This window comes from Vombatus ursinus, unplaced genomic scaffold (assembly GCF_900497805.2).
Source record: "Vombatus ursinus unplaced genomic scaffold, bare-nosed wombat genome assembly UNPS02014770.1, whole genome shotgun sequence".
NCBI lineage: Eukaryota > Metazoa > Chordata > Mammalia > Diprotodontia > Vombatidae > Vombatus > Vombatus ursinus.
This window is the reverse complement of record NW_020954548.1, coordinates 31856276-31881441: the sequence shown is the minus strand read 5'-3', so window position 1 is coordinate 31881441 and position 25166 is coordinate 31856276. Positions and strand designations below refer to the sequence as shown.

Sequence of the window (25166 nt, the reverse complement as noted above, 5' to 3'; positions counted from 1 at the left end):
CCCCTATATTTTCAGGTGATCTATTAAGTAACCTGTTGCAGAGTCCTAGTGCAGCCAAGCTGTTAAACCAGCCAATCCCTATCCTTGATTCAGAGAGTGAGTATATCTGTTCCCTGGCTTTGGAGTGCCTGGCCCATCTCTTCAGCTGGATTCCTCTGTCTACCAGCATCACCCCATCCCTCCTTACCACGATATTCCACTTTGCTCGATTTGGCTGTGACATTCGGGCCAGAAAGATGGCGTCAGTCAATGGCAGCAATCAGAACTGTGTCCTTGGTCAGGAACGTGGCAGGCTTGGAGTTCTGGCCATGTCTTGCATCAATGAACTCATGTCCAAGAACTGTGTGCCTATGGAATTTGAAGAGTATTTACTACGAATGTTCCAGCAGACTTTTTACCTCCTGCAGAAAATCACCAAGGATAATAATGCTCACACAGTGAAGAGCAGACTAGAAGAACTAGATGAAAGGTAAGAGAAAGAAACCATAGCAGAGTAAGAAATATGTGCTCAGAAAGGGTTATTATGGTTCATTGCTCTTGTGCATAGCGTCTTTAATCCTCTTTGATTTCAGAATTTGGAGCTCCAAAAGAAGAGCGGAAAGGTAGGTGTGTGATGGTAAGTACAGGCCTGACTGTAGCTCGAAGGGCTGGGGTGGCCTAAGGGGAAAGGGATTGAGTTTGAAAAGTGTTTGTGGTGGTTCTAGGTTTTGTTGTATTTCCCATATTCCTCCCCCTCCTTCTTTCCTCCTCTTCCTTTTTCCCTTACTTATTTGACTACAGGTATAAGGTGGTTCGAGAACTGAAACTGCCCCTCATTCATAGCCAGGAACATCAGAAGAGGCACGTGGAGGTACAGGAATTATAATCTGCCCCTTTTCAGTTGGTGTTACCTTTTAGTTTTGAGCATTTTTTTTGTAAGTAAAAGGAAGTAACTAGGACATTTTGCAGGGCATAGAAGTACTGTTAGTTTTATGAATATTACTTGGTGAATTTTCAACAAAAGATAGACACATTTATATGGAAAGCTTTGTGGCTTCTTTATCATTCTTTTGAATGGAACCCAGAAATAAGACCATTGGTCTTTATTTGCCTGTAACCCTCCCCAACCCCTCCTAAAATATCCACTTGAGGATAAATGGAAGCACTTTGAGTCAGGGTCTAATTCTTTCTTTCCCTTGCAGTGGGATGTCAGTTATGTATCTTACATCTTTCATGAACAAGGTGCTACACTGCTGTGTAAAGGCAAGAGGGAAATTGGATGCTTATTTTAAGAACATTAATGTTGAGTGTGTTTGGAAGCCTCCAAATTGGTGTATTATATTGAACTAGTAGGCATTTACAGATTTCCTGGAAGCACAAATGATTATTACTTTAACCACTTTCCCAGGTCACTTTTGATGATTATATATAGTTGAGAAATTTGTGTCCTTTTCAGTACCAGTAGCAATTTTATGAAGTTATTAACTGTATGATATGTAAATATACTTGCAGGGAGTGTGTAATTTATAGATTAGTTTGACAATTTGGCTCTTAATTAATTTCATATGTTTAATTTTATTAAGTTAAGAGAAATAAAACTGATGTAAGAATATACCAGGTCATTCCAAACATTAGACTTTGTATACTCATGGAAGAACTCCTACCCTGTTACAGTAATAAAGTTCTTTCCATCTAATTTGATGTTGTTTTAAATAGCAACTGACCGGATCAATTAAGAGTACCAGAGCTTTCTTGAAAACACAATTTTTCCAGCATTCTTTTTTAGCTTCATTAAAAAGACTTTCTAATGTGTAACAGTGTTCTAATTACTTACAACAAGTCAATGAAAGGTAACTGTCGTGTTGTAATTTGAAAGTTGAAATGGTATTCTCTAATTAAAATATCTTTTTTCTTTGATTGAGTTCATTACTTTTTGTCTTCTGAGTTTTTACTACGAAACCTGCCATTAAGAATAAATTGCCTTGTGTTTTACTCTGAGGACAGTGCTATTTTCACAGACTGAGCTTAGATCTGGGTGAAAAATCATAGTAGTTTATCTGTATATGAACTTTAAAGTTAACTTTTTTGCTTCCTTTGATTTTGTATTTCAATTATATGCTTCCAGTTGCACTGTGAAAGGCGAGCCCTGCATGTACAGACAGGTGATATGAAAAATACTGTGTGCTTGCTTTATGACTCTTAAGAGTCTGTTATAACAAATTCTAAAAAAATGATAGTCAATTCTCAGTTGTTCAGGAGCTGCTTAACTGGGTCCTTTGCTTCTATTCTTTCTCTCTATAACTTCTTTTTTCTTAACTCTTTCACTGTTCATTAGCACCTGTACCAGAAGGTGGGCAAGGGAAGGAAAATGAGGTGAATGAAGATTAGTTAGTATTGCTGCTTGATCAAGTTTATTTAATTTTTTAATAAAGAAGTTGGCCTGGAGAGTGGTTTTTGTATTGTATTTGTCCATGCATTCAATCTCTGTGTTCCATTAGTTTGCATGACTGAGAATTGAGTGTATTTTCCAAGAAACAGAAAATTGATACGTTTTACACATACAAATTTAATATATAAGAAGCTAGATTAGGGTGGAGGAGGGTCCATTCTTGATTGATTTGGACAGGGGCCTTCAGACAAATCTCTCTACTTGATATGTAAAAGTAGGGGCCATACCTGTTAAAAAAAAACCTCTGGAGATTCTGGTGGAAGGGGTGCAAAATCAAGCATAAAGTACTTTTAATGTTAGTCTTCCTAAGTATTTGGTCCAGTGATCTACTCAACCTTTATCCTTGTGAAATAATTAATATTATTTAATTGTAAATCCTCATTTCCATCTATGTTTTCTAGAATTAATGTGACCCCCAAAGTAAGCAATGGCCAACTATGATCAAATTGGTTAGGGGCCTATGACAATATGGGGAAGTTTGATTTCTGGTCATTTCAGGTGGACTGAGGGAACTTGAGTGAAGTGAAGTGGTACCCAGTGACTGCAATGAAGGATTTCTTTTACTAGTAGGCTTTCCTGATTCTAGGCCAGAAGATTCTTTGTATCTTTAATTAATGTTTTCAAAAACATGTATCCATCTCATTTTCCATCACCTTTTGGTATTTAGGGGCTTGAAATGACAGTTTCTGAATGTGAGAGTGATGTGCTGTGCATTTTAATCAGAGGTCTTTGTTATCCTGGTCGTTATGGCACATGCTTATTTATGAAATAATCATAGGAAAATCTTTGGATTTGAGTCGGGGTTGGGGTAGTATCATATAGCGAAACAAATGCTGAACTGGAGAGTGAGGGAAATCTGGAAATCTGAACCCTCGTCTCATTCCTGCAGTTAGTGGGCAAGTCAGTCATTTCTTGTCTCTGGGCCTCAGATTCCTGACTTTATGACCTCTAAGGTCCTTTTCAGGCTCTAATACTTTATGATTCTATATAGTGGCAGGTTGCTGCATCTTTCTAAGTATTAAAATGTTTCATTCCTGGTGTAAAGAATTCTTGGAGATAATTGGGGCATTGGATAGTTAATTGTCATCAGGAGTAGAAGAACAAAATCTTTTTGGATTGCAAAACTAGAAATATTTTCGTAGGTTGCTAACCCTTTTGAAGATTAGGTTTTTGGTACATACACTTTCATAATTGTGTCTTCTAACTAATGAGTCTTTCCCTCTGGAAATCAGAGTAATGCTGTTATCTTGAGATGCACTATACAAGTGATATGACCTATCTATCAGTTTGTTAGCTCAATTTCCTTTCATTTTATTTTATATGGGTCATGCCACTAAGTCATTGGGGAAATATGAGAGCAGTTGCTTATCGGAAGGCCTTGTTACCTAAGCATTAAAGTTACTTTTCTGCTGTGTTTCAGGTGTTAATGGAGAGAAGGGTTGCGTGTCCTGTAGGTAACTGATGCAGGCTTTTATGTTTTTAACTGAAAATATCTTGGTTAAATCAGTGTGTTTTGGTAATGTAAAGGATTTGAGCTGTTTAATCTTGCATTTCATTTATCTTACTAAAGTTATTTCCATTGAAGGTAAACTGCGAGATTTTTACCTTGTAATATTTTTTCTTATATAGCTACATCGAGAAGTTTACTGACTTTCTTCGTCTCTTTGTGAGTGTCCATTTGAGGAGGATAGAATCCTACTCTCAGTTCCCAGTGGTAGAGTTTTTGACACTGCTATTCAAGTACACGTTTCATCAGGTATGGCACGAAATTACTCTTTTCGTTTAATGTTCATTTGATTTAATATTGTATTTTTACTCTCATAACCTTGCAGACCTTAAAGTATTGCATAATGCTAACTTACTTTAAGTCCTTACATTTTGTAGTTAATGCCATTAAATTGAAGGGAACAGAGAACTAAATTTCAAAAATGCCTTAAAATTGGGAACTTTTGGTTCCATGTACTTTTCATGAGGAACTTTACAGAAGAGGAGTCAGGATATAGACTTGCTAGCATCTCATCCTGATTTCCTGTTACTCCTTGAGAAAATGAGTCCATTGGTTGTGAGCCCTCTCCACTTTCAGTTTCTGCACCTCAGTATCCCCCCTTCTCATCCCCTGGTCTCTACTCCTTAGTTCCAGTTTCAGTTGCCATAGTCAGCCCATCTCTATCATCTTCATTCTCATTATTACTGGTTTCTTCCTTACTGCTGTCAAACATGTCTGGGTCTCTTCATCTTTAGAAACAAAAAAGCGAACCATTTACTTTAAAACTCTTCTCAAGCTCTTGAACTCTCCTATATTGTCAGATTCCTAGAATAAGCCATTTTATACTCATTGCCTCAACCTTTTCACCTTCCATTTATTTCTCAACCCCTTGCAACTGACTTCTGATTAGATTACTCTACTGAAGTTGTTGTCTTACTCTGGCTTCTTGGTTATTTCTTGCAAATGACGCTCTGTCTCCTGAGTCTATGCCCTATTCTTGGACTGTTCTTCCTCATCATCTCTTGCCTCTTAGTTTCTCTAGCTTTCTTTGAGTCTCAGCTAAAGTCTCATCTTCTGCAGGAAGACCTTCCCAGTTCTCTTTGGTGACTTTCTTCTGAGTTGGGCTTCTCTGTATATTTTGTTTGTACGTAGTAGTTTGTATGATATCTCCCCCATTAGACTTGGTGCTTCTTAAGAGCTGGGACTGTCTTTTGCTATTCTTTGTATCTCCGCCACTTAGCACAGTGCCTGGCACATAGTAGGCACTTAATGGTTGATTGACTGACTGACTTAACTCTTATCAGTTTGTATGTCTTCCTATCCTCCTAATCCTTCATATTCATTGTTTCTTAACAGTGCAATAATTATATTGTGTACCACAGTTTGTTTAGCCGTTCTTTAATCATTGAATTTGTTTCCAGTACTCTGCTACCACAAAAACTGCTATTGTGATTATTTTAGTGTGAATAGACCTTTCTTTTTTCTTTGACCTCCTTGGGGTATATACCTAGTAACAGGATCTCTGGGTCGGAAAGTATGGACATTTTAGTAACTTTTTAAGCATAACTCTAAATTGTTTTCCAGAGTAGTTGGCCAAGTTCACCAGTTCACAGCTCTGTTAACAGTGTATTGGAGTGCTTGTCTTTATACAACTCCCTCTAGTATTGACTATTCTGTTTTTTGCTGTATTTACCAATTTGACGTGTATGTGGTGAAACTTTAGGGTTGTTTTGATCTGTATTTCTCTTTATTTTCTCTCTACTCTCACAGCTACCACCCTAGTTCCGGCACTCTTCACCCCTCACTTGAACAATGCAATATTCTCCTGTCAGTCTCCCTGCTTCTAACTTCTTTCTTAACCTAGTTCCCACAGAGCTGCCAAACTAATCTTCCTAAGACCTAGATCTCACTGTGTCATTTCCATTCTCAAGAATCTTCAGTGGCTACCTTTTGTTTTCAAGTGTAAGACAGAAAATCCTCAACTTCATATTTGAAGACCTTTGTAGTCTGGTTCCAGCTGAGCTTTCCAGACTTATTTCAGATTACTTCCTCACACAATCTACTTTCCAGCCAAACTGGCTTATTCAATATTCCCCTAATTCAGCATTCCATGTTCTACCTCTTTGACTGTGTTTTAGGCTAGAAAGGAAGTACTTTAAAGGCAGGGACTGGGTTGTTTTTTGTTTTGTCTTCTCAGAGCCTGATACAGTGTCTTGCACATAATGAGCACTTAATAAATGCTTGTTGAATTAAATTGAATTTGAGAATTCTACATTCCAGCCAAACTTGACTATACTTCTATTTCCTGAATTTGACATTCTATATTCCACCTCCATGCGCTTGTATAAACAAGTCTCTTATGCCTCCTGGAATGTCCTGTTTACTGATCTCTGTCACTCATAATCTTCATTTATTTATTTATTTATTTTTGGTGGTTCATCTCAGGTGCTATCTTCTGCAGGAAGCAGGCTCCTCCTCACCCCCTCCCCCCATGTCACAGTTCTTAGTGCTCTCTCCTCTTTCAGACTACCTTGTATTTATATTTATATTGTTTTATCTCCTAGTAAAGATGCTTGATGGTAGGGACTGTTTTATTTTTGTCTTTGGTAACATAATGCCTTGACATATAGTAAACATTAGTAAATGTTTATTGAATTGAATTGAATTTTTATAACGGCAATTAATTTTAAGTAGATTTTAAAAAATATTCCTTTATGAGGCCAGAAAAGTAAATTTAAAGGGAGAAAGGAAGTGAAAATAGTTCTAACAAAATTTGGTCAGTCCTTGTGAGTACACAGGGCACACCTGTGAGAAAAAAGTATTGAGTGAAGATGAACCATTTCTGGAAGGTAGTAGGTCACATAGAGTTAAGAGGATTAGAAGGATGAAGAAGAATTGAAAGATTTCAATTATAGAGGGATTCACAGAAAGAAGGAGAAACATTTACATGTAAGGGAAGGGCACGGAGCACCATTGTTAGCTTGAAGGTCCTGGAAGGAAGATACTGGTAGGGTGTTGGAAATGAAGTGGGGAGTAGATAGTAGAGGTTAGAAATGTTGAAATGGTGTAGAGAGATCGGAAGAGACAAAAGAATTTGAGGGGTTTCAAATAGGAATTGGATTCAAGAATTAGAAGGGATCATGGAAATTACATAGTCCCATCTGCTTTTTTTTTTTACAAGTTGAGGAAAATGGAGCTTAGAAAGGAGAACCAAAATGGCTATCATCGCACAGGTGTTAAGTATCAGATCTAGAATTCGTAACCACAGCTTCTCTTTCCAAATTCTATACCTTTTTTGATTGTACCAAGAATCCCAGGATAAGCATAGAGAAGTGTTTCCCAGATTAATTTGATCTGGACTTGAAATATATTGACGATCTATAAATGGGAATCTAGGAGTATGGAATGACCCTAGGAGAAGGAATAATTGGAGACATTTTGGAACTAAATAGAGGAAACAAAGCTTGTTTACTTACTCAAAAATTCCTACATGTTATTTTTGATACTTGTTTAGTTGCATGTTTGATATTTTGGAGCAGAAATGCTGATAGCATTCAACTTTTCTCATGCAACGCATATTTTCCTTATGTAGAACTAGGGTTCTGTGGACAATGGTTTGGGGAATCAGAGTTAGGGAAGAAGAGAAAGGGTGCTAAAATTAGGAAGCAAGAGAGAGTGGATGTAAGAGAATAAGGTGAAAATGTTTTGAAATCTGGCTCCCAGTATAAACTTAATTCTCCACATGACTCTCCCATGTGGGATGGAAAACAACTCAAGAACTAGACATTAAGAAAAATGAAGCTTTTTATTAGAATCTTAATCCTGTCAGTTTTCTATTAAATCAAAAATGTGAAAGTGGGATTTCTCCATTTTGGAAGGTATGTAGGTTTGTGGTCATGAAACAAACAGCCTTCTTCTCTGTTCTTCCCTTGAGTATGTAGCCAACTGAATTTCGTCCTGTACACTTGGCTGCCTACACCTTTCTCTTTTTATTTTTGGCTGAGTATGGGATTCTGTGCTTGTTGTCCATCCAGAACTACATTCAAGGGGTAGGAAAAGGGGGCATATCTCTGAAGCTTGCCCTGTGCTGGTATGCTTTTATATAAGCAGCCTTGTTCCCTGATTTTACTTCCAGCTTGAGTGGGAGAAGGTATAATCAAACTGTACAGGCTTGTCTTCCTCTTAGAAGAGAAGCTAAGGAGGCTTGAAGAATGCCCCATCTCTCCAGATCACCAGAGAAAATGAAGTGTTTCTTTAAAAATGGAAAAAAGGACACAAAGTCACAGAATCTTCGGATCCTGTGATATCAGTGGGAAAACAAGAAAAGGGATCTTGAAGAAGCGGAAGGGAAGGATTTCTGACTTGTGTCAGGAGGTTGGAGGGTCGAAGATTGGGACAAATGAGAAGGGAAGAGACTGTTGGGTGCTAAGCACCAGAAAAGAGGCTTCTTCTCCCAGGGAGGAGGGAGCTGAAGCTTCTGAGGAGGAAGGAACTGCATTGTGCTCCAAGGAATAATGATGTGGATCCACCTGTCAGGTGAGAAATCGTCCAGTAAGGGTCAGAGGAAGACAAGGCAAGTAATGGCAGCTGTTTGTCAGCCTGATTAAAAATAGAGAAGTGTGATGTCTCCCTCCAAGGGATGGATCCGGAACCACCCAGGGAAAAGCTCCTAAGGCTTGCTGCTCTGCATAACCACTGTCCACGTCTAGTGATTTATTTGGACACAAATGATGCTTCCAGAATGACCAGAAAACATTGCTAAAGATTATGAAGTCTTGGGAGAGGAACAGACTTTATGGGGCTAGTGAAAGATGTAGTTTTGATGTCACTGTTGCTGATCAAGGGCTGCAGAAGGGAGCAGCAGATTTGGGAAGTGAACAGCTGGTTAGATAGTATCTAAGAAGAGGATTTGAATTTCTGAACAAGGGTTTCAAATATAGGAATGATATTCTCTTGGCTAGAGATGGGTTGCATCTAACAAGGGATAGTATTGTTGTATTTGCCAGTAGTCTTGCAAATCTAAAGGATTTTAAGCTGAAAAGTAAGGTTAACAAGAGAAACTATCTAGATAACTTAGAGTAGTTGTGGCTTTTAAAGAAGAATAGTAGAGATACTCAGATGTTCACAAGAGACAGAAATCCAAGAAAACCAATAAAATCTAGCCTTGAATGTCTGTACACAGATGTACAAAGTGTGACTAACAATGTGAACTAGATAAATTTCAAACCAGGTGGCAAACTTGACTTTGTAATTATCACAGATCATTTGTGGGAGGATGCCCATGATTAAAATGTGTCTCTGGAAAGGTATACCTTATTCAGAAGGAACAGGATAGGGGAAAGAGGTTAAATGAAACGGCATATTCAAGAAATATATGTATATAAGGAAACTGGAACTGGTAGAATATATAGGGGGAGAAGAGAAAGGGAGAGGCAGCACCATGGCAGGTTTTTGTGTGAAAATTAATTTAAGCAGAAAAAGTAGCAGTATTATCACCAGTATATATTGCAACCTGTAATCCAATACTACAGTGGGTCTATATGATCAATGTAGGTGTATCTTCCAGTGATATAGACTGCCACTCATCCATGCCTCCCCAAATAATATGTTTTTTAAAAACTATCTTAGGGAAAAGAGGAGAGTCAAAGAAAGGCTAGATCTGATGTTTGGAGTAAATGAGATGATAATTATGAGGAAGAGATAAGGTAAAAAGCAGCTCAATTCTTATTTTGTTTTTCTTTGCCAAGGAGGGTGATCTTTGGACCATAATGATCAAAATAGTAGTGGCTAATAGGGAATTGATAGCAGAGGCAGATGGGGGGATAGCAAGGGTCATCAGGCTCTGATGAACTGTATTCTACTACAGTATTGAAAGAACTGACAGATATTATTCTGAGCCATTATCAGTGATCTTTGAAATACTGTAGTAAACAGGAAAGGTACTGCTGATTTGGAGAAGGAAAAGTGTCCCGGTTTTAACAAGGGGGAGAGGGGCTAGGGTTGATTTTAAGTTGTTGGAAAAAATTAGAACATCTAGAAAAGTAAGGGTAAAGCAGCAAAGAGCATGATTTCATTAAGAACAAAACAGGTCAGAAAAACCTAGTTTTGTTTTTTGGCAGGTTTACTAAATCGGTTGATCCAGTATAAGGATAAAGTTCATCTAGATTTTAGCAAAACATTTGATAAAATCTTTCCTCATTCTTATGGACAAGAAGCCTAAAAATATAGTTGAATAGATTAAGAATCTTTTGATTGTCCAGACCTAAAGAATAATCAGGTTGGCTTTTGAGCTGAATAGAATTAAATGAAATTTAAAAGGGAAAAATGTAAAGTCATATGCTTTAATTCAAAAAGATTGATTTCACACATACAGAATAGGGGATGCATAGCAGTTCATCTGGAAAAGATCTGAGGGCTTTAGTAGATTGCATGCCCAATCCGAATCAGTAGTGTAATATGACAGAATTTCAAAAGCTCCTGCAGTCTTAGGTTGCATTGAGGATAAAGTATTCTGGATGAAGTGAATGATCATTTACTGTTTATTCTACTTTGGCCAGGCCACATTTGAAGTGTTGTGTTTAGTTCTGGATGCCATATTTTCAGAAAATTGTTGACAAGATGGTGAATATCTAGAAGAGGGCAACCAGATTGGTGAAAGACCTTGATGTGAAGCTCTGCTTTGCTCTATAGAAGAGAGATAGGACTTGTATTGGGCTCTAGAAGGCATGAACTGGGAGCTGAGTGTAGAAGTTGCAGAGAGGTAAATTCGATGTAAGGAAAACTTTTTGAGCCACCTTAGGAAGTTTTCCTGTTACTGGAAGTTTTCAGAGAAAGGCGAAATGGCTGCTTGTTAGGTATGTTGTAGAAGTTCTTGTTCAGGTTTTGATTAGATTAGGTGGCCCTTGAGCTGTCTTATTCTTCTGAAATTTTGTCTTTCTAATAGGGAAGGAAATGGAGATGGTAAGGGAAATGAAGATGAAATCCAGGAGCTGTGTTCTATATTTATGGGGATAAGATGTAAGAATAAGGAATGGCAAGAGCACTGCTTTGGAAATAAGGAGAGCTGAGTTGTTGCCCCACCTCTTTAAGTGTGAACATTAACAAAGTACTTTATGTTTGATATACATATTACTAAGGAGGAAATTACCTTAAAGGCTTATTGTTAGATTAGCTTTCCTTACAATATCACTTTACACATTTCAGGGTCCATTTACATCATAAATATTGGCAAATTCCATTGGAAATGAATTTGTACTTTCAAGTTGCTTTGAACTAGTTGGGGGTAGGAGTGGGTCAGGCTAAGATGTGGTGGGGAGTGTAAGAAAGGCTTCTTGCAGAAGGCCCTGAAGGAAGAAGTCTTAGTAGGCAGAAGTGAGGAAGAAAAACTTTGTAGGCATGGGAGACAGGCAGTGAAAAGACAAGGAGTCAGGAGATGGAGTGTTGTGTGTGAGAACTGCAAGAAGATCTTTATTGTATTTGGAGGGCAGAGTAAGAAGTCTGGAGTGGTAGGAAGTGACCAGGTTATGGAGGGCTTTAAAATCCAAACAGGATTTTATATTTGGTCTTTGATGTAATAGGGAGACACTAAAGTTTATGTAGGTAGGGATCAGGGAAGGATGGACAGACCTGTGTTTTAGGAATATCACTTGGTCAGCTGAGTGGAGGGTGGACTGGAGAGGGGAGACTTGAGTTAAGGAGACTCACCAAAGTCTATTGAGTTTGTCCAGGTGTGAGGCGATGAAAGCCTGTACCAAGGTGGCAGCTGACTGTGAGAAGGGGACATAAAGGTAGATAAAACCTGGGAAAGGTTGGATACATGGGATGATTGTGACTGAGGAGTTAAGGTAGATACAGTGGTTTTTATTTTGGTAGCTGGAGGCTAGTGACATTCTCACAGTAATAAGGAAATTTGGAAGAAGTGGATGGTTTGTGAGGAATGATTATGTGTTCTGTTATGAACATAGTGAGTTTGAGTTTACAGGATATCTAGTTTGAGATGACCAAGAGGCAGTTGGTGACCAGGAGGCATGGCTATAGTGTAGGAGAGAGATTAGGGCAAGATATGTAGATCTAAGAATCATCTACATAGAAATGGCTATTAAACCCATAGGAGCTAATGAGGTCACCAAGTGAAGTTGTATAGGGAGAGAAGAGAAAGGGGCCCAGGACAGAGTCTTGGGGAAGCCCTGCTGTTAGTAGATATGACCTGGATGAAGATCCAGCAAAGAACAATGAAGAGCTGTCAGATAGGAGAAAAACCAGGAGAGAATGGCATAATGAAAATTCAGAGAATGAGAGTTTTCAGGAGAAGAGGAGAATGGTCAGCAATGTCAAGGGCTACAGAGAAAGGACAAGAAGGATGAGGAATGAGAAAAGGGTATTAGATTGGACAATTAAGAGACTGATAATTTTGGAGAAGCAATTTCATTTAAATGATCAAGTTGGAAGTCAGATTGCAGGGGGTTTAGAATTGAGTGAAAGGAAAAGAAGCAGAGGCACCAAGTCTAGATGCTTTCTCATGGTGTTCAGCCATGAAAGGGAGGAGAGATAAAAAACTTCATCTAGCCAGAAGGTCAGACCAAGTGAGGGTTTTTTGTTTAAGAATGAGGAAGGTGTGGGCAGAAAGACTCTTCTCCCACAAAATGACCAAAGCCTAATGGCTACAGCAGCAGGATTTGGATTAGGTAGGATTAGCCCTCCTACTAGCAGTACAATAATGGATTTAAAACCCTTTATGCCAATTTTAGAAGCAAGAACTTGAGAGATTTGGAAGAGGACCAGGTGCAGAAGAAAATGGCCTTAATTGTTAACTGCTATTTGTTAAGATGCATAAATGGAGATAATGTGGAACATCTCATCAGAACCATTGAGGAGACTTGAAAATGAGCATCCTTTGGTTTTTTTCATTAAGAAATTCCACATCTTGAACACTGTGATCATGACTGAGGAACTATTCTCTTTGACTTTTGCTTTTTTCCCACTTTCTTGTAGGCAGCAGGGAAGGAGCCAGGAGATAGGGTGAGACAGAAGATTAGTGAAAGAGAGAAAACATGATAGCGGGGGTAGTCTGCTGCAAAACCCAGAATGAAAGAGGATTTTGTCTAGTATTTATATCTGCTGTTCTTCCCCGCCCCCAGTCTTTGATGATGTAGATAAATGGTAGGCCAGAAATTGACATTCGATGTTCACTACCATTAAGTTTGATGAGCATAATGACATATTAAGTATTTCTTGGAAGGCTTCAGATGGACCTATAAACTTTGTCTTCCATCTTGGCTCTCCTTCGCTTTCTGATCCAGTCATCAGAATGGTATTGCTGTGGGGTAGCTCATATCAGGGGATGGATAGTCATATGGAAAGGGAAGGCTTAGACTAGACAGCGGGAGCAGAATATGCCAAATGTTGTAGGACTGTGCCTTGTACATAAAAAGTGTTTAGTTTGAATTGAACTGAATTGACATCATAAAGGGAAGAAAGAAAGTAATGTGCTTAGCGAGAGGCGGTTATGTGGAAAGTGGACTAGACTTTGGAGCCCTGAGTTTGCATCTGGCCTTTGCTACTTAATACTCTGTGACCTTTGGCAAGTCATTTAGCTTATCTGGGCCTTAGTCTCCTCAACTATGAAATGAAGAAGTTGGTTTAGGTGGTTTCTAAAACCCTATATTCTGATCAGCGGTTGTTTGAAATTACATTTGATAATTGGGGCCTTGGTAGTTACCTCTACTTATGCAGATTGGAAAATGCCTGGAGAGTTATATTATGGTAATTTTTTTTCCGCTACATTTCTTTTTTCTTTTTCTTTTTTTTTTTTTTGGTGAGGCAATCGTGGTTAAGTGACTTGCCTAGGGTCACACATCTAGGAAGTATCATGTGTCTGAGAGGTCAGATTTGAACTAGATCTTTCTGACTCCATTCCTCTATTTCTACACTTAATTTTTATTTTTAGCTTCATTTCTTCTAGCTGATCTTGCTCTTGTGGCCAAGCATTTTTTTTTTCCTTTGAGGCTTTATTAATCTCTTCTTCTGGGGTTATCTCTTGGGCTTCACAACCCATAGAATTTATCCATTGTCTTTTGGGTTTGCTTCTATTTATTAATATTGGATTGGATGGATTACGAAGATTAGCTATTGGATTGGGACTTTGAGGATCAGATTGACACTTTTGGATGGGCTGAGTAGGCCAATTTTGGTTCTTTCTGATTTTTAGTTTGGATGCTGTTACTGTTGCCATTTTGAATGGAATTGCTCAGACTAGATTGAATTTCTGTCTCAGCCTCCAGGTGGTCCATTGGCCTCAGTCTGTTTTCTATCTCCTTCTCCTTGAACAGTTTCCAGTTAGGAGTTGGTACCATTTCCTGCTGTAACCCCAGCGTATCTCAGTTAAGAGTTAGTGATTGCACTGGTCTTCAACCTCTTACAAGGTCACTTGGACGTTTAAGACCTGACTTGGCCTTGTTTATTGCTGTGGCCCTGTCTCCTTATACAGTGACTTATATAGGCTCACCTTGTTCCCCAATTCTGTTCTGTTTGGCCAGGCCTGGGATCTGGCTTCAGGCCCCAATTATGGCTCTCTTACTGAATTGAGAGGCCCTGGAGTGTCCTTATTTAGAACACCTGCTGGATTCAGACCCATTTACTAGAGCTTGCATTGTCTTCCTTGGCACAACCCTTCTTTCTGTGCTTGTAGTATTCAGATCTGATTATTGGAGCTTGAACTGGCTTCCTTGATGTGATCCTTCTTTTGTACAAATACCAAATACTTCTGCATGGTTCTGGCTTTATTTTTTTACAGTTGTGGATCAGACAGAAGATCTTTGGTTTTCTTTTATCATTTTTGTTATCTGGGGTCCTTTTCAGATATTTTCTGGGATGTGTAGGAGAGTTGTACTTTTTTGCAACTTTTCACATCATCATCTTAATCAGAATTCCTAAATTTAATTCTTTACCTTTTTTTTAGGCAGTTGGGGTTAAGTGACTTGCCCAGGGTCACATAGCTAGTAAGCGTCAAGTGTTTGGTCTGAGGCCGAATTTGAACTGAAGTCCCCCTGACTTCAGGGCTGGTGCTCTATCCACTGCACCACCTACCTGCCCCCACCCCCATCCCCGTCCCCCCCCCTTTTTTTTTAGCTACTGAAACACACCTTTGGTTTTTAGAAGATTCATTTATTTATTCTCCTTCATAACACTACTTCTGCATAATATCTATTAAAAGAGTTTATATGTAACTATGTATAAAGCTTTTAACTTGGCTGTCTAGAGCAGAAAAAATTAAGGGACCGTTTTTACAAAAGTGAACTGAAGTTCTTTGATTTCACATATTGGAGGAATATTTGTTTAGGAGGTAGCTTGCTTTTGTTTTTAACTTTTAAAGGAACAGCCTTTTCAAAAATAAGAAATTTCTATTTTTATTAATTTTGTTACCTGTATTTCTTTTGCATTATAGCCTACCCATGAAGGTTACTTCTCCTGTTTGGATATATGGACCCTTTTTTTGGACTACCTGACTAGTAAAATTAAAACTCGTTTGGCAGACAAAGAAGCCGTACTCAGCAGGTAAACAATAAAACTACTTATTGATAGAAGCAGAAATGGTATTCATTAGTATTCCTTGTGGCTTAAATGAAGTGACACAGATGAACCTTTGATGTTAGATAAGATTGTGTTAGCTTAAAGTAGAATAATGCCATTATGCATATTTTCCTTAAGCCTAATTTTCTTTCTTACATGCCCTTAACACATTTCCCAGTTTTTTTTTTCCTTACCAACATGATATTGAGAAATGTACTGCAGAGAAATTCTTGGAGCTGATGCAGTGCACCATTTTATGGTTAGTTGAAAGGATCAGCCTGCTAGTTAATAGGTAAATTCAGTCTAAGGATTTGTAAACTCTTAGGATATAACTTAACTGAATTTTAGATTATCTGCATATTAGAAGATTAAGTACCTTAGCATTTTTTAATTGATAGAAACGGAGTATACCTCTCAGTGAGATGAACAAGAACAAGAATAATTTTGGTCAGCAGAGAAGCTTTCATTGTCTTATTAAATTACATACAGTATTGGGCAGAATTTAGATTGTAGTGTTATACTTATGAGATGTTAATAATACAAAAAATCAAGAGGGTAGAATATATTGTTAACATTTTAAATCAGACTAAAAATATTGGCTCTCCAGAGTTCTTCAGAGAGACTTTGAGAGTGTCCTTTTGTTACTTCTTCTGACCTCCATGTAAACACTTGCCTTGTGTGGGTTTTTGGTAGAATATTCTAATAGGCAAAAATATGTTTGGCATTTGAACAGTGTGGCCAGCCCAGTGGAGTTGCGCTCTCTGCAGAAGAATTTGAATGCTTAGCAGTTCAGCTCGAGAAAGGACCTCAGTGTCTGGTACCTTATCTTGCCGGGTGATCTTCAGAATCTTCCTAAGACAGTTCAAATGGAAGTGATTCCATTTCCTGGCATGGTACTGTCATACTGTCCAGGTTTCACAGGCATACAACAATGAGGTCAGCACAACAGCTTCAGTTTAGTAGGCAGTCTAATACTTACTCTTTTCTCCCACACTTTCCTTTGGAGCCTCCCAAACACTGAAGTAGCTTTGGCAATGCATGTATCAATCTCATCATCTATGTGGACATCCTTGGAAAGTTATACTGCTAAGGTAAGTGAACTTATCTGATAGTTCCACGTATGGATGGTGTGGTGCTGGCTGGTGGAGAACTTCTGTTTTCTTGGTGTTGTTACACCAAAATTAGCACAAGCAGCAGGATTGTTTCATACTTTGTTTCATCTCAGCCTCAGAGGCTGCATTGAGTGCATAATCATCTATGAACAAAAAGTCACGTACCAACTCTCCCTCTACTTTGTTTACCATCATGGCGGTAGCTGACTTTGATGCCCTTTTTGTCCTTGTTGAAGGTATCCAACATCATTGCTGAAAACATTCTACTAAAAAGCATGGAAACAAGCACACATCCTTGCTTCACTCCATTGGCAACTGGGAAGGCATGAGAGCATCATCCATTATTTAGAACTCATGCCAGCATGCTTTGAAAATCATTAATGTTGTGATGGAGTCAAGATGGCCAAGTGAGAGCTAGCAGTTTTGCCTTAACTCTTTTACATCCTCCTCTACAGTGACTGATAAAGAGCACCAGACCAAAGTCTAATCAAGAAAGTCAAGAAAAAGTCACAGTGAGTCATTTTTCTAGCTAATGGCAGCTTTAGAGGGCATCCAGAGAGTGTCTGCAGATATTGAGGTAGGGCTTGGCCAGGAGTGCGGTGGAGAACCAACAGCAGTACCACAACAAACAGAAGCAGGGAGCAGGCCAGCACCTGAGGATGGTAAGAAGATTGAACACCTGGGCTGAAAGAGATCCCAGAGTCCCACCTCTCTGCTATCCTTTGGAGTAGGAACAAGTGCCATCTGGCAGCTCTGTCACCCATTCCCTGGTTCCAGGGCATAGATCTAGGCAGAAAGGAGTGATTGTGGTTGAGAGGGAGCAGAGCTCCTACCTGCGCAAGGAGCAAGGAACAAGTTCCAGAATCATAGCTGTCTGGCTCTGAGCCCAAGAGCAGTGGGGGGACTCATTTCTGATCTTTAGCTCTGCGCATAAACCTACAGTGGAATAAAACAAAGCAGGAAACCAAACAAAGGGAAAACCCCCAGTTCGGTTGCTCTGAACCAGCAGAGCCAACCCAGCGAGCTAACTGTAACCGAGTCCAGCAGCAGTCTACAGAAACTTAACCACATATAAGCCAACAGACCCAAACCAGGTCCGGAATTTGCAGATTAACAGGGCAGTGAACAAACAGACCTGTCCCTGCATCACATCGCTTTGGAAATACCGAAAACTTGCAGGCCCCCAGACTGAGCTGTGAAAGCAGCAGAAAGAGAAAAGAACAGAAGCTCAGGCCAGATGCACCTCCTCAGGTGAGCAGAGCCTGGCATCAGCCTGAAGTGTAAAGTCAAGAAATGGGCTGGAAGAATGAACAAACATAAAAAGAACCTGACCATAAAGAGCTGCTGTGGTGACAAGGAAATGTAAGACACAAACCCAGAAGAAGGCAATGACTCAAAAAACATCTACAAGGAAAGCCTTAAAGAAAAATCCAGATTGGACACAAGCCCAACAAGATTGCTGGAAGGGTTAAAAAGATTTAAAAGAGCAAAAAAAGATTTTAGATTAATGCTAATTAATCTTAACATTAATCTTCACATTAATGTTTATGAATGATTCTATTAAAAAACTAATATATTTCTCTTTTGTCACAGTTACGTGGAATAGTCAAGCCCTCTTGGTTCCAGGAGTGTGTTTAGAAGGGCCTTCCTTCCATTTGAGAAAATATTATCACTTTATAATGGTTGTTTTGCAGATAAAGGACTACAAAATATATAATTTGAAAATGTTGCTGTCACCTGACTGCAGTGGTAGTAGGATTTAAAATACGAGAACCAGTTTGCTCTCTGAAGAACGTTCAGTTTCTTTGGAAATGCCTAGACTTCTATATTCCTTTTGACTGTTGTCACTGATAGTCTTGGTTGTCTGTATTGAGTAGGTATTTCTCTCATCGTTGATAATCTCTTTGTTATCATGAATAAGGTGTGACCAGCCATTACATCAAACATACTGAGCATTAAGTGTATCTTTTTTTTTTTAAAGTGTGTTACTAGTCTGTGGTTTATCTTGTTAAGTGTGAGTATGTTAACTGCTGCGACATTTATTGCTAGTTACCATGATCCTAGTTGTGTCCAACCCCAGAGTATCTACTTTAGCTTCTGTCTCCTTCCCTTCCCACCTAAATTTTATTCCAGGTTTCAAAAGTCTTGAGCAATCTCCTTAGCAGCTTACGACAGTGAGGAGACTCCTCACAGTGTTAGGAATGTCAATAATCAATTAAACAGGTGATGGAGCATGTTGCCTAGACCAAGCAGGCACCCTTTCTTTGTCTCCTTCTATCCACAGACACTGCATCTGTAGTATTGCCAGGGGACATCTCCCTAGGTAAAGAGCTTTTTACTTTAAGTATCTGATTTTTTTGGCAGTATCTGTCTCCAAAGCTTCTAGTAATTACTATATTGGTATTCCCAGAGTTTAATACATTTTTATTTTCTCCAAACTTTTTAATCAGGTAAAATGTATTTCCTTAATACTTCCTAAGAAGTAGAAGTGTAGAGACAAGTGTCCATTCATATTTTTGAAGTTACATTTTTGGAAAGAATTCAGTAGCAACTGCTGCTTGCAGGAAGTGTTCTTGAATGTTTTCTTGTCATAATTTGAAAATGTAGGTGTGGTTATACCACAAGCATTGCACTGACATCCTGTTCCTTGTGGTTTATAGTTTTTATTTCATGTCCTCTAGAAATTGTAGTGTACAAAGAGAGCAGCCCACACATATATATAGCACATGACATTCTAGAAGCTCAGAAAAAGGTGGAGTTGTTAAGCTTCCTATTTCACAGAGACATCATGATGTTAATCTTGTTGATTGACAATAATGGATCAAGCCATTGTTGAAAATTATTTTTGTTAAGTCATTTCAGTTGTGTCTGACTATTTGTGACCCCATTTTGGAGTTTTCTTGGCAAAGGTACTGGAGTGATTTGCCATTTCCTTCTCCAGCTCATTTTACAGATGAGGAAACTGAGGCAAACAGGATCAAATGACTTGCCCAGGGTCATACAGGTATTACATGTCTGAGGCCAGATTTGAACTTAGGAAGGGGAATCAGAAAGATTCAGGAAGATTCCCCTTCATAAGTAGTGCTCTAGCTACTGCACTGCTTAGCTGCCCTTTTGTTGAAAGTGCTGTTAAGCAATTTAGATGACGATTGACAATTGCTGCAATTGATTGGGTATGTGAAGATGAATGAGTGAAAAATCACTTAGATTGTGAAACTTGAGTGACTGGAAGGATAGTGGTGCCTTTGAGAATCATACAGAAGTTCAAGAGGAGTGGATTTGAGAAGAAAGATACTATTGAGTTTGAGGTGCTCAGTAGGCAATTGATGGTATGGGGCTGAAACTCAGGAGTAGAGAGTGGGGCTAGGAGTCATCTGCATAGATGATAATGGAGAGCTGATGAGGTCACCAAGTGAGAATGTATAGGGAGAAAAGAAAAGAGAGCCCAGTAGAGAACATCCACCATTAGCAAGTATGTCTTGTGATCGTCTAGCAAAGGAGCCTCAGGATATGGTATGAAGAGAAATGAGAGAGCAGTGTCATAAAAGTGCAGAGAAAGTTATGTCCATCAGGAGAGGATGGTCAGCAGTGTTAGATGCTGCAGGGGTATTGAGGATATGGATTGAGAATCATCTGTTAGATCTGCTAGATGATTTTAAGGGATCATTGATAATTTTGGAATGGGCAATTTCAATTGATTGAGGTTAAAAGGCAGATTGCAGAGGATTTAGAATTAAGTGAGAGAGTACCAGTGTAGTGGAGGCACTTTCTCTAATACTAGCAAGGACTCTGGAAGAAAAAATGAGAAGAGACTTAAAAATTATGTAGCAAAGATGATAGGATCTGGTAGGATTTCAGTTGTTGGCCAGGATTTATTCATTTGTATCTATCTGGGTTTCTTGTGCGTATTTTTTTCTACTTTTGCTTAAAGAAATTTTTTTTTTTTTAAATTTTTTTGGTATGGCCAATATGAGTAGACTTTTGATTATTACGTTTTTATTTTTGATTAAGTTGATGTTCAAGCTTTGTTGTTGTTTGTTTAGAACAGGTATGTGAGAGAATTATATGAAAGCATTTTGTGATTTTTAGAGTATTATACAAAATGTAAGGTGTTGACTTTGATTTTTCCACTTTTCTTTAACTTCAGTATTATGATATCGATTAGACATTGAACTTGGAATCACAGAACCTAAGTTAAGTCCCAGCTCTTCCATTCACTACTTGTGTGACTCTTGTCAAATCACCTAATTTCTCTGGGGCTCAGTTTTCTCATCTGTAAAATGAGGGAGTTGGATCAGGTGCCTTCCAGCTCCAGGTTTTTGAGTGTGTGATCATGCAGCATTTTAACATAGAGTACAACATAAATTCTCACTATTTATATTTTCATTTAATTAAATACTTCTGGATGGCCTAATATGTGATTATTTCAATAACTGATTCACTTTCCTGATTAATTTTAGCAAAATAAGGGGATTTTGACTCGTGGTAGAAAAGTAACTCTAAATTCTGAAATAAATGGAGGTATTATTTATTGGTCTCCTGTTGTTCATTTGCATGTGCCAACCCTATTGTTAATGACTATGCCTAGGATCATAGGTTAAAGATACCATCAAGGTGCCTACACAAGATACTTCAAAATTGTTTGATCCTGGTCTCCCTAATGTTGCCTGTTTTTACTTAATGCTAGTTCAGGGTTCTAGGAGGAGAGTAACTCTTTTAGGTTCTATGTAAAAATTTATTATTATTAATTTCATTGGCACCATCCTGACAGCTTTATTGTGTCTAGACTTTTAGTCTATTACTGTGTCCCATTTCCCCATTGTGTTATTGTACTATCCCTTTCTTGGGACATAAGTTGGACTAGATTTAAAAAAAATACTTATTTGGAAAAATACTTATTTAGTAGCCTGTTGGAGGCAATGTGGTATAATGCATAAGAGTAGTGGACATGGAATCAGGAGGGATCTGGGTTTGAATCCTGCCCTGACACTTCCTAGGTATATCACTGTTGACAAGTTATTTAATGTCTCTTGAGTTTCAGTTTCTTATCTGTAAAATGGAGATGATATTATTAGCTGTAGTTACTACCTTTGAGGTTCACACCTTCCGTCTCCATCACTTGGTTTAGATTCTTTTTGTTTTTGTCTTGCAGGTCATTTTTCCTCTTCTAATAAGTTTAGTATCTTCCTCAAAGCTCTTCTTTCCATCCCATCCCCACCCTTCATAATTAATGGACTTCAGTATACACCTTGGTTTCTTGATCACTTTGACCTACTAGGTTAAAAATCCTCCTCAGCTCTCATGTTCTTTATATGTTCACTCCTTCTGAGCTACCCATAGGGATGGTCACATATATATCTCATCATCACTCATAAACTGGCAATTCCATGATCTTAAATCTTGAAATTCCTCCTATCTTTGTATCTCCCTTTTAGTCTCATTGCTATTGAATCTATTCTTTGTTCTTACCACAAACACCAGCCTTTTCTTCTAGTTCATGACTTCTGCTTTGATCTCATCTTCTTTTTTTTAGTCTTAACCTTATGGTAGACCAATTCAGCAATATGCCAACCTTAAATCCCTTGTCTTGTTGTCCTGTTGCCACTCCATTTCTCACAGCAGGGATTCCAAACTTTCTTCTCCTTTAGTCCCATATAACTTCTTCCCTCATCCTCTTACTAAAAGATTCCGTTTCCTACTCTGCAGTTGTTTGGTTTCCAGAAGGGGCTGCCTTCTTGGGTTCTAAGATTTTTGGAACAGCCTATTTCAATCCTATGCGTTATAGGGAGCCATGAGAGTTCATTGAGCAGGGCATTACCATGGTCAGATCTGTGCTTCAGAAAAATCACCCGGACAGCTGAATGAAGGAGTAAGGGGAGACTTGAAACAATGACTAATTACAAGTTTCTTGGAATAGACTAGGTTAGAGGTGATGGAACTCAACCAGGTTGTATGAGTGGAGAGAAGGGGACTCTAGGAGCAATGTTGTGAAGGTAAAAACAAGATTGGACAATGATTGGATAGGTAGGGTGAATGTGAGGAGTGGAGAGTATGACACTGAGTTTCTGAGTCTCTGTCACTGGAGGTGGTGTCCTCAGCAGTAATAGGGAAGATAGTAATAGGGAAGATTGGAATAAAAGAAGGTTCGAGGGGGTGGCTAGAGAGTTGGAAAATCCAAGAGATAATATTGTCATGGAAACCTAGAGAAGATAGAGTATTTAGGAGACAAGTTCATAGATCAGTAGGTTCAATTGCTGAAGGAAAGGTCAAGAAGGATAAAGATAGAAGTCCATTAGATACTACAATTAAGAGATCATTGCAAAATGATATACAAATTTTTTTATACTAATAAAATCAGATTTTAAAAATTGGAGAAATATTACTTGTTCGTGGGCAGGCAGGGCCAATATAATAAAAATGACAGTTTTACCTAATTTATATATTTAATGCCATCCCAATTAAATTATCAAAAAAATTTTTTCTGAGTTAGAGAAAACAATAACAATTCATTTGGAAGGACGAAAGGTCAAGAATACCAAAGGAACTAATGAAAAAATGTAAAGTAAGGAGGTTTATCAGTACTAGGTCTTAAACTATATTATAAAGCAATAATTATCAAAACTTTCTGGTACTGGCTAAGAGATGGAAGGGTAGATCAGTGGAACATAGACATACAATTCATAGCAGCAAATGATTCTAGTAGCCTTGTGTTTGACAAGTGTAAAGACTTAAGTTTTGGAGATAAGAATTCATTATTTGGTAAAAATTGGTGGGAAAGCTGGAAAGCAGTCTGGCAGGAATTGGGCATAGACCAACATCTTACACCATTTACCAAGATAAGGTCAAAATGGATACATGACCTAGATAAAAAGAGAGAGATTACAAGAACATTGAAGAACATAGAACATATTACCTATTAGACTTTTGGATAGGTGAACAATATGAATAAACAAGTGATTAGAAAGCAGTGTGAGGTGTAAAATGGTTAATTTCAATTAAATTAAAAAGGTTTTGTACAAATAAAACAACTGTAGCCAAGATCAAAATGAAGGCAGAAAATTGGTAAAACATTTTTATAGACAGTTTCTCAGACAAAGGTCTCATATTTTAAATATATAAAGAACTTTGTCAAATGTATAAAAATGAGTCATTCCCCAATTGATAAGTGGTCAAAGGATATGAACAGGCAGTTTTCCAATGAAGAAATCAAAACAATTATAGTCCTTTCAAAAAATGCTCTAAATCATTATTGATTAGAGAAATGCAAATTAAAACAACTTTGAGGTATCATTTTATACCTGTCATATTGGCTAAAATGATTGAAGGGGAAAGCAACAAATGTTGGGAGGGGATATGGAAAAATTGGGACAGTAATTCTTACTGTTGGTGGAACTGTGAACCAAACTAATTATTTTGGAGAGCAAGCTGAAATTATGCCCAAAGAGTTATTAAACTGTCTATGCCCTTTGATCCAGCAATGACACTACTAGGTCTTTTTCTAAAGTTGATTAGGGAAAAGGAAAAAGAACCTATATGTTGTAAAATATTTATAACAGCTCTCTTTGTGGTGGCAAAGAACTAGAAATTGTGAGGATGCCTGTCAATTGGGGAAAGACTGAGCAAGTTGTGGTATATGATTCTTATGGAATACTACTGTGCTACAAGAAATGATGAGCTTGATGATTTTAGAAAAACATGGCTAGACTTGCACAAAATAATGAAGAGTGAAATGAGCAGAACCAAGAGAACTTTGTATACAATACAGTAATAGCAATATTGTTTTAAAAACAACTTTGCGCAAATAAGTTATTTTGACTATTATAGATACTCAAATTAGCTTTGTAGTTCATATGAACCTATGAAGTTAAATATGGACCTATGAAGGAAGATACTATCTGCATCCAGAGAAAGAACTGACAAAAAGAAGGATGCGTAGAATGATTTTACATATATATACATATTTGTGTCTAATGGTAGTTGTCTGTACAGTGGGAAGCAGGGAGGGAAGAAAAAAAGAGGGAAAAGTTACATGATAAATGTATTTTATATATGTATATGTACATATATATTTAAAAGGAATAGCAAATTGTACATAGTAGATTTTCAGTTTCATGTGCAAGCATGTTTTTTTTCTATTCTTATGGAAATGCTTGTTTTTTTCTTAAATTCAGAATTAAAAAAAAAGATCATTGCTAGCTTTGGTTAAGGTAGTTTCAGTTCAGTGATGAGATCAGAAACCAAATTGCAAAAGGTTTAGAAGAGAGAATTTAGAAAAAATTCGAACTTACCAAATATCAAATAAAAGAATATTTCCATGTACGTAGTAGAACAAAAAAAAGAAGATGTATATGAAACTGTGGGTCTCTATTATATACAGCTTGCATTTCTTTTTACACATATCACAAGTTCAGCATGTAACTTTCAAAGCAGTGTTGCTTGTTTGTGGGGNAGAACAAAAAAAAGAAGATGTATATGAAACTGTGGGTCTCTATTATATACAGCTTGCATTTATTTTTACACATATCACAAGTTCAGCATGTAACTTTCAAAGCAGTGTTGCTTGTTTGTGGGT

At 37.9% G+C, this 25166-nt stretch overlaps 1 protein-coding gene across 3 annotated transcripts in view; it reads left to right on the top strand.

Annotated features, from left to right (window-relative positions):
* The window catches only part of XPO6 (exportin 6), a 113060-nt gene that overhangs the window by 33847 nt on the left and 54047 nt on the right, over window positions 1-25166 (top strand). For 2 of the 3 annotated variants that reach the window (XM_027862993.1, XM_027862994.1), the window contains exons 7-13: window positions 16-469; window positions 573-602; window positions 781-850; window positions 2105-2141; window positions 3849-3882; window positions 4058-4184; window positions 15358-15467. In XM_027862993.1, the coding sequence (XP_027718794.1) occupies window positions 16-469; window positions 573-602; window positions 781-850; window positions 2105-2141; window positions 3849-3882; window positions 4058-4184; window positions 15358-15467 (862 nt within the window). The remainder of the gene's footprint in view (window positions 1-15; window positions 470-572; window positions 603-780; window positions 851-2104; window positions 2142-3848; window positions 3883-4057; window positions 4185-15357; window positions 15468-25166) is intronic. The other variant, XM_027862995.1, reaches the window with a different exon arrangement.